This window comes from Macadamia integrifolia, chromosome 9, assembly GCF_013358625.1.
Source record: "Macadamia integrifolia cultivar HAES 741 chromosome 9, SCU_Mint_v3, whole genome shotgun sequence".
NCBI classification, from domain to species: domain Eukaryota; kingdom Viridiplantae; phylum Streptophyta; class Magnoliopsida; order Proteales; family Proteaceae; genus Macadamia; species Macadamia integrifolia.
The window spans coordinates 11,162,231-11,179,018 of record NC_056565.1 but is presented as its reverse complement, the minus strand read 5'-3'; the positions used below and the strand labels follow the sequence as shown (position 1 = coordinate 11,179,018).

The 16,788-nt window shown below is 38.6% G+C and overlaps 1 protein-coding gene across 2 annotated transcripts in view; it reads left to right on the top strand.

The window, feature by feature from the left end:
• Positions 1-15,151, top strand: part of LOC122090112 (telomere length regulation protein TEL2 homolog) — a 38,985-nt gene extending 23,834 nt beyond the window's left edge. The window contains exon 13 of one of the 2 annotated variants that reach the window (XM_042659955.1): positions 14,796-15,151. In XM_042659955.1, the coding sequence (XP_042515889.1) occupies positions 14,796-14,963 (168 nt within the window). In that variant the 3' untranslated portion in view covers positions 14,964-15,151. Of the gene's footprint in view, positions 1-14,775 lie in introns of both variants that reach the window. The other variant, XM_042659957.1, reaches the window with a different exon arrangement.
• The last annotated feature ends 1,637 nt before the right edge of the window (positions 15,152-16,788 follow it).

Below are 16,788 nucleotides of genomic sequence, written 5' to 3'. Positions count from 1 at the left end.
AAGTACTACAGCAGCAGGGGAGAAAAAAAAGCTAGCAAAAAGAGACACAGATGAAGAAGCAGAAGACGAAGAAGACGAAGAAGAAGAAGAATAAAAAGAAGCAGAGGAAGAAGAGAGAAAAAAAAACCAGACACAGACGAAGAAGAAGCAAAGGAAAAAAAAAAAGACGCAGACGAAGAAGAAGGAGAAGACGTGAGGGAAAAAAAAAAACCAACTGCAGACGACGAAGAAGCAGAGGAAGCAGAGGAAGAAGAGAGGGAAAAAAAAGAAACCAGCCGCAGACAAAGAAGAAGCAGAGGAAGGAAAGGAAAAAAAAAAAAAAACAGCTGCAGACGAAGAAGCAGAGGAAGAAGAGAGGAAAAAAAAAACCAGATGCAGACGAAGAAGCAGAAGACGAAGAAGCAGAGGAAGAAGAGGGGAAAAAAAACCAGTCGCAACTCGCAAACGAAGAAGCAGAAGACGAAGTAGTAAGGAGGGAAAAAAAAATCGATTGCAAACATACCTGAAGTTGAAACAGAGGAGGGAATGAGGGATTTCAGCCAAGTCCAACTTCAATCTCAATCGGTTGAATCAATGAATCCAGCGCAGGTTCTCTAGGTTTAGAGGCATAGAGAACTTAATCGACAGAGAGACATACTTCATTGAGAGAGAGAAACAGTGGAGGGTTTTAAATTTTAACCCTTTCACGTTATATTTCCCCCTACCACCAAACCTTTTTCTTTTTTTTTGTTCACTTAAGGGGGTAAAATGATTCCATGCATCTCACACCATTTAAAAACCTGTACTTCATCAAATGAAAATTTACAATTAGAATATAAAAAACAAATACTTAAGTGGAAGAGAAAAAAAAAAGTACATAAGGCGTACGCCTTTCATACAAAGTCGTCCAAGGCGCCAAAGGCGACCGCCTTTCCTACGTACACAATGGCGTCCCTCGCCCTGCCCCTAAAAAAAGCCTGGATGCCAAGGCGACGCCTTGACAACTATGACCTTGACTCTCTCAGCCGGATGAAGTGCATAGGTCATTAATAACCTATGATGAGGATTGGCAAGGTGAGAACTACTAAGGAAGAAGTTGCTTTCAAAACAATGAAAAATCTGAAAATAACGCAATAATCTGTTGATGAAGACTCCGAGGAGAGCTAATTGTCAATCTAGCAAGAAGACTGAAGAAAAGTAAAGGGAAGTTTCCCTTTAAATGCTTTGATTGTGGTAAAACTGGTCACTTTGCCCGCCAGTATCCAGTAAAGGAGAAGAATGAGGATAAATATGAAGACACATAGGAGAGTAGCACTGATGAGGACTTAAGTGATGGAAGCTTGTGACAGAAGGAGATCAAAGAATAAAACAGAAATACTTCATTTCCAAAAGGTGTGCCAACTCATCAGATGAGTGGTCCACTAGGTAGTCAGAGAATGGAGGGAAATCCTATTTATGACCACCACAGAGAAAGGGTAGAAAAGGAGAGAAAAACCTGATGAAGAGAAGATTGGCTCTGAGACAGATGAAGAAGAGATGGAAGCTGAAATTGATCTTGGAGAACTGAAAACATCCTTAAATGAGCTGAGAGCTATAAGGAGGAGTCATAAGAAGACATTCAAAAATCTGAGGGAAACCACTGAATGTGTTATGGAGCTGAAGGGGCAAGTGAAAGAATTCGATGTTATGGTGCAAGCACTTGAAGCCTAGATCATCTTGAAGAATGAGAATAGCTACAGGCTTGAGAGTGAGATCACTGACCTGAAGACAGAGATAAACCATGTGGTGGATGATCTTAGTGAGCTTGAAGAAAGGACATAGAAGTTTGATGACGTTAATGAAAAGTTAGAGACATATTCACATCAAGGCTGGTCTTGGATTTGTAGAGGAAGCATCTTCAAGAAACGCACAGAAGCCTGTAAAGACAAGTTAGAAAGGCAAAGGCTTGGTTGATAGCCTAGTGAAAGTCGATGAGAGAAGATAGAGACAAAAACAGGTACAGAGAAGGAAACATGGCGTCCAATGAATAGAAAAGAAAAATGCCACCCAATAAAGCATAACTGAGCATAGAGGCAGAGTGAGAAGAGACCTCAGGCACCACAGTTTGTGCAGGGATAGGACACAATTAGGCTTGTGAAGGGAGTGGACGAGGACCAAGTTATGCAGGGAGATACTGGGTTAGGTAGATAGGATAACCTTGTTCATCCAATGGACAAATATGGTCTTACCCATTTTTCTTATTAGAAGCTTAGAAACTTTGTCAGCTATAGGTCACATCCATGGTTTTAAGTATTGGTACGTATCGTACCGTATCGGTCGATACGTATCTATATCGGTCCTTACCGATACGATATATGGAATTTTTAAAACACTTTCGTATCAATACGCATACACACCTACGATACGTATCGATACGTACCGATACTCTATAGATTAAAATAAAATTGAGTGAAATGTACGTTTCGGTATGTATCGGTACGTATACAGTGCGCTACAGTCATATAATGGCCAAGTTGGGTCAATTTTCGAAAAAACACGATTTTTTGAGAGGTTTTTGTTCCAAAATTGCTGCTAGCCATATTTCTTTCTAACTAAAATGGAAATCAAGGTTGGGAACAAGAATTTTACATTTATGGGACAACTACAAACCTTGAATTCTTAGTGCGATACCCTCAATTTAGTGTTTATGCATAATACTTGTTATTAATAGCTTTTTTTAACAAATTTTTTATGCAAAAGTGTATAAAAATGTGTTTCGTATCTATTTATGTGCATATCTTTAGCGTATCTTAGCGTATCTCCGATACGATACGATACGATACCCTCCGATATGTATCTTAATTTTGGCCGACTGATACGGCAATCGATACCGATACTTTAATCCTTGGTCACATCACAGATGGCAGAGAGCACTTGGTTCTTAGACATTGTTTTCAATGCAAGGGGTTTGGTCATAGGATGTCCGATTGCAAATAAAATGAGTAGTCAAGAGACTTGGGTAGCAGGATCCCCTCCCCTTCTTTTAGGAGACCCATTGTTAGGTGCTTTAATTGTTTTGACATTTTACCAAGAAATGCGACAGTGTGCCTCTATTTGATCACCGTCAAGGGGAAGTTGATAGAGATCTAAACAGAAACTTAATAAAAACAAATCACAACGAAGACAATTGAAAGGCGTGCACAGAAGAAACACAAACAAAGGTCAAAAGCAGTTAGATGATATAGAGAGAAAAGGACAACACAGATTGTTGCATTGATCATTACCCAATCATTACCCAAGTTGGGTATGGTTACCTCTCCCAAGCACTAAAGTGCACCGAGGTGCATAATAGGGGGAATGCATTGTCATTGTTGTATTCCTTGCTCCCAGGTGCACTCAGGATGAGTCATTTAAAGTGGTTTTTGGTAGTGATGCCAAATAATCATATGCAGGGGAAGAATTATCTCTAGTGAATGCTTTCATAAGGGAGGTGACTATTGCCACAGGCAAGGGGAAAAGTGTCTGTAAAGAGATCCCAGAAAGGGGAGAATGTATTGAGAAGAGAGATGTGCAGTAAGGAGAAAATGTCTTAGAGGCTGCATGGCTTGGACTAAGGGGGGGGGGAGTCTTATATGTGCCCTTTGGACTTGTTGTCAAAGGGGGAGAGAGTGACATGCAAGAGCCCAAATCTGAACTTGAATGTTCTGTGTTCGTGTATTGGAGCTAGGGAGTACATTATGGAGGTAGCATGTGTGTGGTTCCAAGAATTCCAAAGGGGGAGATTGTTGGAGCTTTGGTTGTTGATGTTGTCATTGTTTTCAACATGGTCAGATCGTCAATGCATTCACAAATTGGTTCTAGTGTTGTTGTGGAAGGTCCTTGGTAGATGACATGTGTGGAAGAGCTGAGCTGCGCAGAGCAGAGAGTTGATTGTCTAGGCTGGCATAGTGAGTGGCATTTGTAGTTCATACTTCATGTTGTTCAGTATACTGTTTCCTAGGTTTAACATATTCGGTATCGAGTATCGTATCAGAAGGGTACCTTTAAGAGACTTATCGTATCATATCATATCGTATCGAAGACACTTAAGATATGCTAAAGATATTTATGGAAACACTTAGGATATATGCAAAATACAGTTTTGAACCATAAACACTATAAATAAGTAATACATAAAATATATCATGTATGAAAAGGATAACATAGCACGACGAGACAAGTGCATTTAGTTGATTATTTATAAAGGATTTCTTACATGTACTTGTGCCAAAAAAAAATTTTGGTATCGTATCGATACCTTAAAGATACGATACATATCGGTTGGTATTAGCGGATATGGAAGGATACTTAAAACCTTGACTGTTTGTGCACTTGCAGCCAAGGATATATTGAAGTGCCTTGTAGGATGAGTGTATACACTAGGTAGGGCTTGCCACAACCAATATGGAAGGATGCTTAAAACCTTGACTGTTTGTGCACTTGCACCCAAGGATATATTGGAGTGCCTTGTCTGTAGGATGAGTATACACACTGGGTAGGGCTTGCCACATGGTTGTCTGTGGTTGAAAGGCAAGGTGTCACACGATTTTGTTTGTGTGTGTTTGTGTGAAAATAAGTATGTGTCTGTGTGGTTGAGTAACTGTGATGCTAAGGAGCGAGTTGAGGTTAAGTTTTGAGGGTCACTGATTCACCCACCCCCTGCTTCTCAGTAACTCATTGGGACCAACACATGTTAAACATATATTAAATGCATACCTTATCATCACCGTACGCATTGTTTTGTGTCATATTTTAAAATAGTATTAACGTCTAGATCTGTTTAATACCCATATGTATCCATACCCGAACTTACTATGGTATTGACAGAGAGTTGGAATATTAAATTTTGGAAATAGTTGGCAATTTGTACTTGGTCAAATATATGATGGCACATTTTTATAATGGAAGCAACTTTATGTATGATTGTATTGTTATATGTTCCATATTTGATATATGCTTATATTTAGAATAGGTTATATAAGTGAAAGGATACAATAAGCTGTGGCGTATAGTACTATACACTTAACAAATTAGGCTTTGAAGGCAAACTACTTTTTTTTTTTCCCGTACAATTATTCAAACTTATGATTAAATAGGCACTTCCTAAAGTTCCATACAATATTCCATCATTTAGGGCACATTTTGGCTGCTTTCTGTAAATTTTGCCTGCCAAAATCTTGAACCTTGTTGATGATCTCCGAGTATCCATTTTAAACCATTGCATGGTTATGTGCATTCCGGTCCAAGATATTGAAAAGGTTTTGGAAATATAACTTTTAAGGGAGAAACCAAATCTCATAAATGCATTTTGAACTTTGTCTTCAAATCAACGTGACACTCCCTTCCCATATAGAATACTTGGATGAGCATTGGCAGGTCGATGTGATAGAGAACCACACAATACATCTACTGGTGAAGTTTCAGCCTTTATCAAGCAGTTGAAATGGCTAAAAAGTGAGTCATACAGTTACAAGAGTTTCCATTTCACTTTACTGTGATGCAGCTTCTTTACCAAAATATGCTTGTTTTATTAGGAATAAGCCTAGGGTAGGGTTGCATACATGTTAGGCATTTGATCTCATGTGTTTTGAGTGTAGTAGGCCACTTTTATGGGCCTAAAAGTAGTGCTTTAAGGTTGCATACCGGATTATTAGTTTGTTTCCTTTTTCATTAGTTTCCTTTTTAGTTGGGTTCAATTTAAGTTGTTAGTGTTTGTTTTCTTAGAAGTCAAGTTATTAGTTGAATCAAGTCATTAGTAGTTAGTTTCTAATTTCAGCTAGTTTCTAATTTCAGTTTTTAGTAAGTATTGTATTAAGAGACTAAATTTAGGTTTTCTTTTAAGGAACCTTCTATTTTGTAATTCCCTCCCCCATCTTTCTGAATAAAGAAGAAGTGCTCCTAAAGCTGGAATGATTTTGATAAACAAATTAATGGTTGTTGCTATTGTCTTCTCCATGAAGAGTTGTCTTGTGTTTGATCAAAGCTGATGAAACTGGTGTTTGATCCAGTTGACTCTCTGCGGGGTAAAGCCTGAGAGGTCCTCTTCCTTAGCTCATCTTCTTCTTCTCTCAAGTACACAAAGTGCTACTGATCTTCTCAAGTTCTTACAGGTATTGAATTCCGTTTTCCTCTCAATTTTTCCCAAAAAGATTCTATTAGCAGTTTTCAGAACCTGCCCAGACCTAACCAGCCGTCAGTTTTGGATGAATTTTGGATCGAAGTTGGGCCCTACCTAGAGGGGAACTCGACCCAAAGGGGAGCCTTTTCAGTCCAGGGGTTCAAGAGATATTAGAAATCTCCCTAATTTTGTCTTCTACTGACTATTTTGCCCATATTTGAAATTGATAGACCTGCCTTGATTTTTGTTGGTTTCTTTGGGTGTTGACCATATTATCAACTGGGATTAGGCCTCTTGCAGTCTCTGTTAAGGCCCCATCGTCTATTGTTAGTTCTGTTCACAGATTCTTAAGAGTTCTGTAATCAGTAGGCTGTTATAGACTTGGTTTTCTTTTTTAACCCTAAGTTGCTTTGTGTTGCTATTCTACTTTGGATATTGGTTGTTCTTTGACAAGTATCCTGCAGTTTGGGATTAGGTTGGCCTTTCCAATCTTAGTTCTACATTAAGTGGTATCAGTGCATAGTAGAGAACAACCCTACTGTTGAGATGATGGCTTTCGTAGCTTCTATGATGGAGATGTTACAGACATTGACAGCAGGACAAAAGGCTCTTGATGCAAGGATGCTAGCCGTGGAAACCCAACAATAGCAGCTTACTCATGGTACTCATGTACCACCTGAGATTGATGCTCACATGCATTCAGCTGCCCAATTTGCTTACAGGAGACCTAACCCTAATTTGAGAGGACCACAGAGGATTCCTGTAGTACCACCAACTTTTGAAGAACATGTGAGGAGTTATTTTGACAACAAACGTCCCACATACCATAGGCACTCAGGAGACTCACAAAAATTCAAGCTTAGCCTCAAGGAATATGATGGCAGACATGACCCCTAAGTGTTTTATGATTGGATAGCAGCATTGGATGATTATTTTAATTACTATGACCTATCTAAAGAACGAAAGATCAAATTAGCTCGTGCTAAGCTAATTGAGGCTGTTTATGATTGGTGGAGAACCCATGAGCAAGAACTTGAAGAACGTGATAGAGAACCTACTATATGAGAAGAGATGAAGCAAGAATTAGTTGACAAATACTTGCCACGAAATTTCAAAGCTCTCATAAGGATCAGCTGAACTCTCTTCGTTAAGGAAATATGACCGTTGCAGAGTACATGAACAAAGTTGATGCACTCTATTCTCGTACCGGCACTAGGGAGAATAAAAGGTAATTACTTTCTCGGTTTCGACTGGGATTGCGGATTGAAATTAATAGGGGTATTGGTGTTATTGATGTGTACACAATGAGAGATTACTTTGACAAGGATCTTTGTGTACTCTATTACTACAACTCCTACACACGCCACATTTCCTCTATATTCTGAAAAAGGGAAGACACCTAGGACTAGTGGCAATAAAGTGCAATGTTGTCACTGCCAAAAGGTTGGGCACTATGCAAATACTTGTCCACATCGTCAGGGAACAAATGTTGCTGAAATTAAAAAGACACATGATAAGGTAGACCTTGATCTATATCCATATCCGTTTGAGGATGGGGATTTTAATATCTTTAATGAGGCCGATGTATATTATGATGGGTCTTGTGGCATTCATGTTACAAGTAATGTCTTGGGTCTTGAAACCATAGAAGAAGATTCCACTGAAGAGTTCTACATTGAAGATATCATGGTAGACAAGATTGAATCCGTGGAAGACGAGGTAGTGATTGAGAACACTCCACAACAAGTCTTTGAGATTCATAATGAAAAGGAAGATCTTGTTCCTCCAATCCTTGATGGGAAGGTTACCAACGTTGATTTCTCTATGCATACGACATCCACAATAAGTATTGATTCAGAGGTCGAGCATATAGAGCTTGTCATACCATCATGGTTCTTTGAAGAGAAAGCTCCACGCCTTGAAGACTACATTCCGAAAGTTTTACAAGCAACCAGAATTTTGTTTGGGAATGGTCAAAGCTACTACTCACATGTTGTTTCCCCCTAATCACTGCAAAATTCGAGGACGGATTTTTTCAAGGTGGGGAGAGTTGATGCAGATTCTTCACCAATTTAGACTTGTTTTATTAGGAATAAGCCTAGGGTTGGATTCCATATATGTTGTGCCTTTAATTCCATGTGTTTTGAGTGTAATAGGCCGCTTTTATGAGCCTAAAAGAGACTTTAAGGTTGCATACGGTATTACTAGTTTGTTTCCTTTTTCGTTAGTTTCCTTTTTAGTTGGGTTCAATTTTAAGTTGTTAGTTTTTGTTTTCTTAGGAGTCAAGTTATTAGTTGAGTCAAGTCATTAGTAGTTAGTTTCTAATTTCAACTAGTTTCTAATTTCAATTTTTAGTAAGTATTGTATTAGGAGACTAAATTAAGGTTCCTTTTAATGAACCTTATATTTTGTAATTCCTTCCTCCATCATTATAAATAAAGAAGAGCTCCTAAAGCTGGAACGATTTTGATAAACAAATTAATGGCTGCTGCTATTGTCTTCTCCACGAAGAGTTGTCTTGTGTTTGATCAAGGCTGATGGAATTGGTGTTTGATCTAGTTGACTCTCTGCGGTTTGAAGCCCGAGAGGTCCTCTTCTTTAACTTATCTTCTTCTTCTCGCAACTACACAAAGTGCTATTGATCTTCTCAAGTTCTTATAGGTATTGAATTTAGTTTTCTTCTCAGTTCTGCCTAGAAAATTGCAGATTCTATTAACAATTTTCAGAACCTACCTAGACCTAACCAGCCATTAGTTTTGGATGAATTTTGGATCCAAGTTGGGCCCTACCTAGAGGGGAACTGTTCAAGCGATATTAGAAATCTCCCTAATTTTGTCTTCTACTAACCTATTCTGCCTATATTTGAAATTAATAGACCTGCCTTGATTTTTGTTGGTTTATTTGGGTGTTGACCATATTATCAACTGGGATTAGGCCTATTACAGTCCCTGTTAAGGCCCCATCATCTATTGTTAGTTCTGTTCACAAATTCTTAAGAGTTCTGTAATTGTTACAGACTTGGTTTTCTTTTTTAACCCTGAGTTGCTTTGTGTTGTTGTTCTACGTTGGATATTGGTTGTTCTTTGACCAGTATCCTGCAGTTTGGGATTAGGTTGGCCTTGCCAATCCTAGTTATACATTATATTGGAATTAGTGTGATGCAATTGGGCGATGGATTTAGAAGAAATACCTTTGATTGGTTTCCTTATTTACTTTCCTTTTTGGGCTTAGAATTAGTTTGACAATACTCTTATTTGATGAGATTTTATTTCTATCTTAGTTTAGATGCAATATTTGTCCCAGATTCAATTAGGAAAGTAGGTTTATTTTCAAGTATTTAAATAGGGTTAATTGTACCCAACTGAGAATGGAATTGAATGAATTTGAGAAAAGATGTTTTGGTTGGAAACGATGGCTGCCATGGGTGATTTTCTTTTTCCCCTTTTCTAATATTCTCTATCTATCTCTGATCTTTGAACTTTCTCTTCTCTCTTCTTCTTCCCCTCTCCCTTCTTCTGCCTAATCCTTTTTTTTATTTCCCGTTGTTTGTATTTTGATTGGAGATACTCTGTTTCTGGGCAACGTAGCAGCACCACACAGGTGGGTTAAGCTCCCTCATACCCAACGCTGTTGGTTTGAAACTTGGAAGAGTAGTAGCCAGCCCTAAGGCGATTCAGATACCGGAATCTGAGGTTGAAAGCCCTTCTAATTGGTGAACTGTTTCTCCATAACCAGATCTGGAACAATATTCATTGCCAGATCTGAGGTGCAGGTGCTTTTGATCTTCGTTTGCTTGCTGATTAGGGTGCATGTCTGCCGGAATCAAGAGACCCAAGGATTTCCAGCCCTCGCTGGAGTTTCTGGTCTCTCCAATTAGAGTTGAGCAAGTTCCATCGACTTGAAGCTTGTTTTTCTTCCGCTGGGTTTCTGGTTCTCACGATAAGAAGAAGAAAAGTGGTTATTTGTTTTCTTTATTGTTACTTTCCAATATTACCCTCTCTTTTATCTTTTATCACCCTCCGTCTTATTTTATCTCTGGTTCCTAAATCACCCTTGTTACTAGAATATTTGACCCATTCCTTAGGCCTATAAGTTCAACTTAATTACAAAACTGCCACCCATCCTTAAACTTTAGTCTATTTAGAACTGCCATTACTTTTTACTATTTGAGTTACTATTCTTTGTGGGCCCATAAGCTATCTAATTTCAGTCCTTGGAATCCGGTTTCGCATCAAGTGGTATGAGAGAAAATTTCCTGCAATTCCTAGCCATGGCCGATCATGTCACAAATGCCGAGCTACACAAATTGTATCGTGAATTGGCTGAGAATCAACAAAATACTGATGCTAGGCTTAAGAGGACTGAAGCCAAGTTTGTCAAGTTTATGGAAGAGATAACTGCTTTTATGAAGAGGTCCGACAAGCGAGCTGAAGAAGGATCCTCTACACTACCTCCTCAGTCTAATACTTTACGGATCGAAGATACACCTCATAGGAAACAACTTAATCCAGTTGTCCCCCAGGATGTTACATGATTTTTTGATAGGGATTATGGCATCAAGGTTGAGGTTCCCGAGTTCAATGGTGAAAAGGGACCTGAAGAATTCCTTGACTAGTTTACCAAAGTTGAGAGGATTTTTACATATAAATCTCTTCCGGACGAGAAGTGTGAGTTCATTCTCACCAAATTTATTGGGTATGCATGTTCATGGTGGGATGACGTACTCTATACAAGGTTTATCAGAAGATTTGGACCTGTTGCCAATTGGGAGGTCATGAAACAGATCCTGACTGAAAAATTTGTTCCCTTAATTATGAGAAGATAATGTTCCATAAATTACTTAACTTGTAACAAGGGAACAAGGATGTAGATGCCTACACCCTCGAATTCCACAAACTTTCTTTAAGGTGTCGGCTTCAGGAAATAGACCAGCAACGGGTAATGCGATATATCGGTGGGCTAAGTATTGAGATCCGACTCGAATCGGCTAACACTGATTTCAAATCCGTTGATGTGGCAGCGGTTCATGCCAAGACAGCTGAAGAGAAGTCCATCTATTGGAAGAGTATGCTCAAGACTCTTTCAGTTTATAAACCTCCACCACGTATGGAGGAAAAGAAGCCTGAAGCTTGCAAAATTGAAGAAAAAATGACAAAGTTTGCTCTCTTCAGACAAAAGGGGACCCTTCTGTATGGTTCCGATCCTACTGATGTTCATACCGTTATTGATACTGGGGCAGAAGCAAACTTCATATCTGCTGAATTTGTTCGAGCACACAACCTTCCAAAAAAACAGTTTTTTAAGAAGATTCACGTGCAAGGTTTTGGACCCACAGCTCGAGAAGAGGCCACTGCAGTTGTTCGAGTACACTTACAGTTTAGGCTGTTACAGTACCATGTCATCTGTTTGGTCACTCAATTGGCACACTGGCAGTGATATGCTGGTATTCTCTACGAAGGTCCATGGGACACTATCAAGGTGAAGCAAGGAGGTCGTACGTATTTGATGAGGCCACACGCATTATCAAACATGCCACGTCGTTGACTGACTCATGCTCCAGTGACACGTCAGTCTACTGTCCCTCTTCACAGAGTTACATTCCCGTCACTTGCTTCGAGATATGTGCCACCTCATCGGTGAGTGATTTACAAGGGTATCTTGGGAGCACGACCTAATTCGACGGAATCGAGTTCTTTTAAGACCGGGAGAGCTGATGCAGTTGGACAATGGATTTAGAAGAAATACCTTTGATTGGTTTCTTTATTTATTTTCCTTTTTAGGCTTAGAATTAGTTTGGCAGAGATTTTATTTCTATCTTAATTTAGATGCAATATTTGTTCCAAGTTTCAATTAGGAAAGTAGGTTTATTTTCAAGTCTTTAAATAGTGTTAATTGTACCCAACTGAGAATGGAATTGAATGAATTTGAGAAAAGATGTCTTGGTTGGAAACGATGGCTGCCATGGGTGGTTTTCTTCTTCCCCTTTTATAATATTCTCGATCTATCTCTGATCTCTGAACTTTCTCTTCTCTCTTCTTCTTCCCCTCTCCCTTCTTCTGCCCAATCCTTTTTTTATTTCCCGATGTTTATATTCTGATCGGAGATACTCTGTTTCTGGGCGACGTTAGCAGCACCACACAGGTGGGTTAAGCTCCCTCATACCCTACGCTGTTGGTTTGAAACTTGGAGGAGTAGTAGCCAGCCCTAAGGCGATTCAGATACCTGAATCAGAGGTCAAAAACCCTTCTGATTTGTGAGCTGTTACTCCATAACCAGATCTGGAACAGTATTCATCGCCAAATCTGAGGTGCAGGTGCTTTTGATCTTCGTTTGCTTGCTGATTAGGGTGCTTGTCTGCTGGAATCAAGAGACCCAAGGATTTCCAGCCCTCACTTGGAGTTTCTGGTCTCTCCGATAAGAGCTGAGCAGTTACTTCGACATGAAGCTTGTTTTTCTTCTGCTGGGTTTCTGGTTCTCACGATAAGAAGAAGAAGAAAAGAGATTATTTGTTTTCTTTATTGTTTAACCCTTTATTGTTACTTTCCATATTACTCTCTCTTTTATCTTTTACTACCCCCTATCTTATTTTATCTCTGGTTCCTAAATTACCCTTGTTACTGGCATATTGTACCCATTGCTTGGGCCTATAAGTTCAACTTAATTACAAAACTGCCACCCTTCCTTAAACTTCAGTCTATTTACAGAACTGCCATTACTTCTTACTATTTGAGTTACTATTATTTGTGGGCGATCCGATTTCAGTCCTTGGAATCTGGTTCCGCATCGGAGTGTCATCTTTGTAATACCCTGAACTCATTTAATGAACTTGATTTCTTTTCATAGCTAAAACCTGAGTACTGTGATGGGTTTGCGTTCCTCTATCACATGGTCGCACCTAAGTTTCAACATGGCAAGTTCTAACAGAAAACAAAGTTCACAAACTCTTTTGACATTTAGTACCCCATACATTGAAATACCACGAATGAAAGAACGATGTCTAAACAGCCTAATGTTTAAATTAGCAAAATTTATCTCTTAAGCCTTCTTAAAAGTGTTTCAGTTGTGGAATCTTTAAAATAGAAAAAAGTACCATGTAAAAACCAAATTTTATTGTTAAAAATATCCTTGTCAAAGACTTCATGCCTTCTTAGTACGTTTTGGTTATTATATAGCATGTTAATGGAGGTCAACTTTGGAATCAAACGGTTTTAAGATAAGTAAAACGAAAATAGAGTAAATGATGTGTAACTTAGGTAAAAATAGGAATGAGGTGGGTGAAAATTGATGGTTAGGAGTTACCACAATGTGATAGCTTTAGATACCTAGGTTCAATTGTCAATAAAGGAGGGATAGATGATAATATTATACAGAGAATTAGAATAGGGTTGATGAAATGGGGGAGTGCATCCGAGTGTTGTGTGATCAGCATATCCTTTTAAAACTCAAAGGAAAATTTTATAGAACAGTCATACGACCACCAATGACATATGTAGTTGAGTGTTTGGTAGTTAAAAGAAAAAATACATCTAAACTAACTTAATGTACCTGATGTTGTAGTGGACGAGTGGTAAAACTAGAAAAGACAAAATAAAGAATGAATAGATAAGAAGAAACCTGGGAGTTGCCCCTATTCATGATAAGTTGTGAGAAACTCATCTGAGGTGGCATGGGCATGTGCCGCAGAGACCCTTAAATACTCCAGTACGAAAAAGTGATCTATTTCAAATTGAAGGTGCTAAACATGCTAGAAGTAGGCCTAAAATAGCCATAGGGGAAATGGTGAGGGATGACATATATAGATTGGGTCTGGAATCTTGTATGTCTTTGAATAGAGCTGATTGGAGAAAAAGGATTCATGTAACTGATGCCATTGAGTTGGGATAAGGCTAAGTTGTCTATTAATGACACAAAATAGCCAAAAAAACGATACTTTAGACATATTCTTGTGGTTAATTTGATCATTATACATGCTTTAACAACTAGAATGCTGCAAGGAGGTAAGAGATGGGATTTTCTATTTGTAGTCAAACTACCTGTAGGTTTTCCTGATAGGGTGAGGGGTTTTTAGATACTGCCTTACATCTGAAATATTAATTGTAAATGGAAACTATTTTACACACCTATAATTTATATGTAAGTTTAGTAATTGACGTTCATAAACCTGTTTTAAAGGAAAATGACATACAAAAGTTTTTAGTGTATCATTTTCCATAAATGAGTAGAATAAGATTTTGATGTTACATTTATGTCCCATATTTTATTCCAAATGGTGACATGGTTTATCCATGTAGAATAAACTGATTCTACAGAATCTATTTTCAGAATATTTTCATGAAAACAAATGGAACATGTCATATCAACAACCCCCACCCCCCCAAAAAAAAAAAAAGAAAAAAGAAAAAAAGTGAAGTCTAAGTTATCAGGTAAATATTAAAATAAAACCCTGAAAGAGATCTTTGCTATTTTAAGCACCCGAACCTTCAAATACCAAAAATTGACAGTTTCTGTAGCCATTGTAACTGGGTTGAGAACCAAATATTGAAAATTGTGTAGATGGTTCATAGTCTGTTAGATATCATATTAGTATCTTGTTTTTTTTGTTTCCCCGTTATCTCTATGTTCTGACCACTATGAATTGTTGTTTGCTGTGGTGACGTGAGAACTGGATATTTATGTGTAGATGGCACTGACATGTCTTCGACTCCACACTGAGATGGCTCTCCAAGCTTCACGAGTGCTTGAATCCACAGACAACACATTCAAGGCAAAAGGCACGAATGTCTCAACTAATCTTTTGAAGGGGGAAATCAAGATACCCTACTCCTCAAACATGGGATATCAATTTTGAAGCTCTGGTGTTATTCATGCATTTAAAAGAATTGCATCTGACTCCCCTTTTTCACCCCTGTTCTTTTGTAATCGTGGGGCTAGCCATGCCAGTTATGTTATGATCCATCATTTATGATCAGCTCAGCAGTGGCTAATCAGTGTATAGATAAATTGTATAGTAGTGGATTAATGAGATATCCTTTGGTATAGGTGGTTGTCATTGGTCAATTGGATGGGCGGAGAGAGAGAGAGAGAGAGAGAGAGAGAGAGAGAGCTCTCCTTATGATTAATATTGTGGTGGAAAGAAATTGAATTCAGTGGTTTTTGTAGGGTGGGGGGCACTTCTGGAATGGAGTCTCCAACTAGCAGGGGCTGAGCACAGTCAAAATTAAGTCTGATGGCTCCTCCCCTCCCCAAACATAAAACTAATTCGTCCCCTAGCCATGATTTTTGGTTCCATCTCACCGGTGTAAACTCCTACTCTCCAACTCTTCAGCTGGCTGATTTTATTGTAGAATCATGGAGGGTAGAGAGAATGAAGAAGGAACCTTGAAAGCTAGCTTGGTTGGCAAGAATCAATACCTCAAAATTAAGAGTTAATGAGTTCAACTTTCTTTGGGTCTACCTCACAATCAATACCTCTATTTGCATGGCTATATAGAGATGTCTCTCCCAGTGTGCCATAAATGTCTTCTACAAACCACTCTCTAGTCAAAGTTCAAGAAGTTGCCCAGCTATGAACTAAATGGCATAAATGTAGGAGGATGAACTCTGTACTAAGTACAACTGATGTACCTAATTATGCTTCCTAGTAGTAGTTTTTTTCTTCTTTCATCAGGAAAAAAAAAAAGAAGGTTCAACATGCGAGGAGCACAGAAAATAGTTATAAATGTGAATTTAAATTTTGTTGAATTTTCAAAATGACATTTTACCTAAGCGATCCTCAAGCATTATTACGATGCCTCTCCATGGTCTTAATTTTTCTTTCATTATATAACTTTCTGAAAATGAGATTTTTTTACTTAATGCGGGGCCTCAAGAAGAAGATCGATGTTAAGCTTACCTTCTTTGAACCACCTTCCCAGATTGGGAAGAGAATGAAAATAAGCTGCGTATGGTGGTTGTGGTAGGTTCAAAGATCCTACACTATGGGGCGAACTCTTCTGTCATGTTGTATTTCCTCTGGTGGTGCCCCTTTTGTGCCACTTTTTTTTATCGCTGTGGAAAGAACTCAAGATGGATTGATTGAGGTCAGGATAGTCAGGATAGTGTAAACAACGTACTCTTTTTTAGAGTAGGAAAATTCTTTTAGGCAATTTGACCTATGGCTTTGGGGTAGGCGATTGGAGGAGTCAAGGTTTCAATTGTCAACACATAAGAGACTCATTCTTAGAGCCTACTTTGATAACTTGCCCCCTAACTTGTGTTTTTAGTCGATGCTTTCGCCTGCCCTTCCATTGGTCTGCATGCGAGTGCAATAGTGACCAAGGAGCATATATATATATATATATGGTGAAAGAACCTTGCCGATCTAGTGTAGGAAACGCCAGACATGTGGGCCAATGAGAAAATAGGGAGAGCATCTTCAATGAACACAGAGCGAGCAACGCTACCATTTCGTACCTACTATGTCTAGGCATTTTTTACACCAGACTATAATAGGTTTCTTTTTCCTTACAACCAGGATCACAGGAAATTATACTTAAACAGCGAGGGAAGCTATTAGGCTAAGGAGCTGTCTCTTCTTAGAACAAAGCCTGGATAATTCAAGGTTTTCTAACTAATGAAGTACAGAGAAGTGGCTTGGATTTTCAGGAAATAAATGAATATAAAATTCTATATAT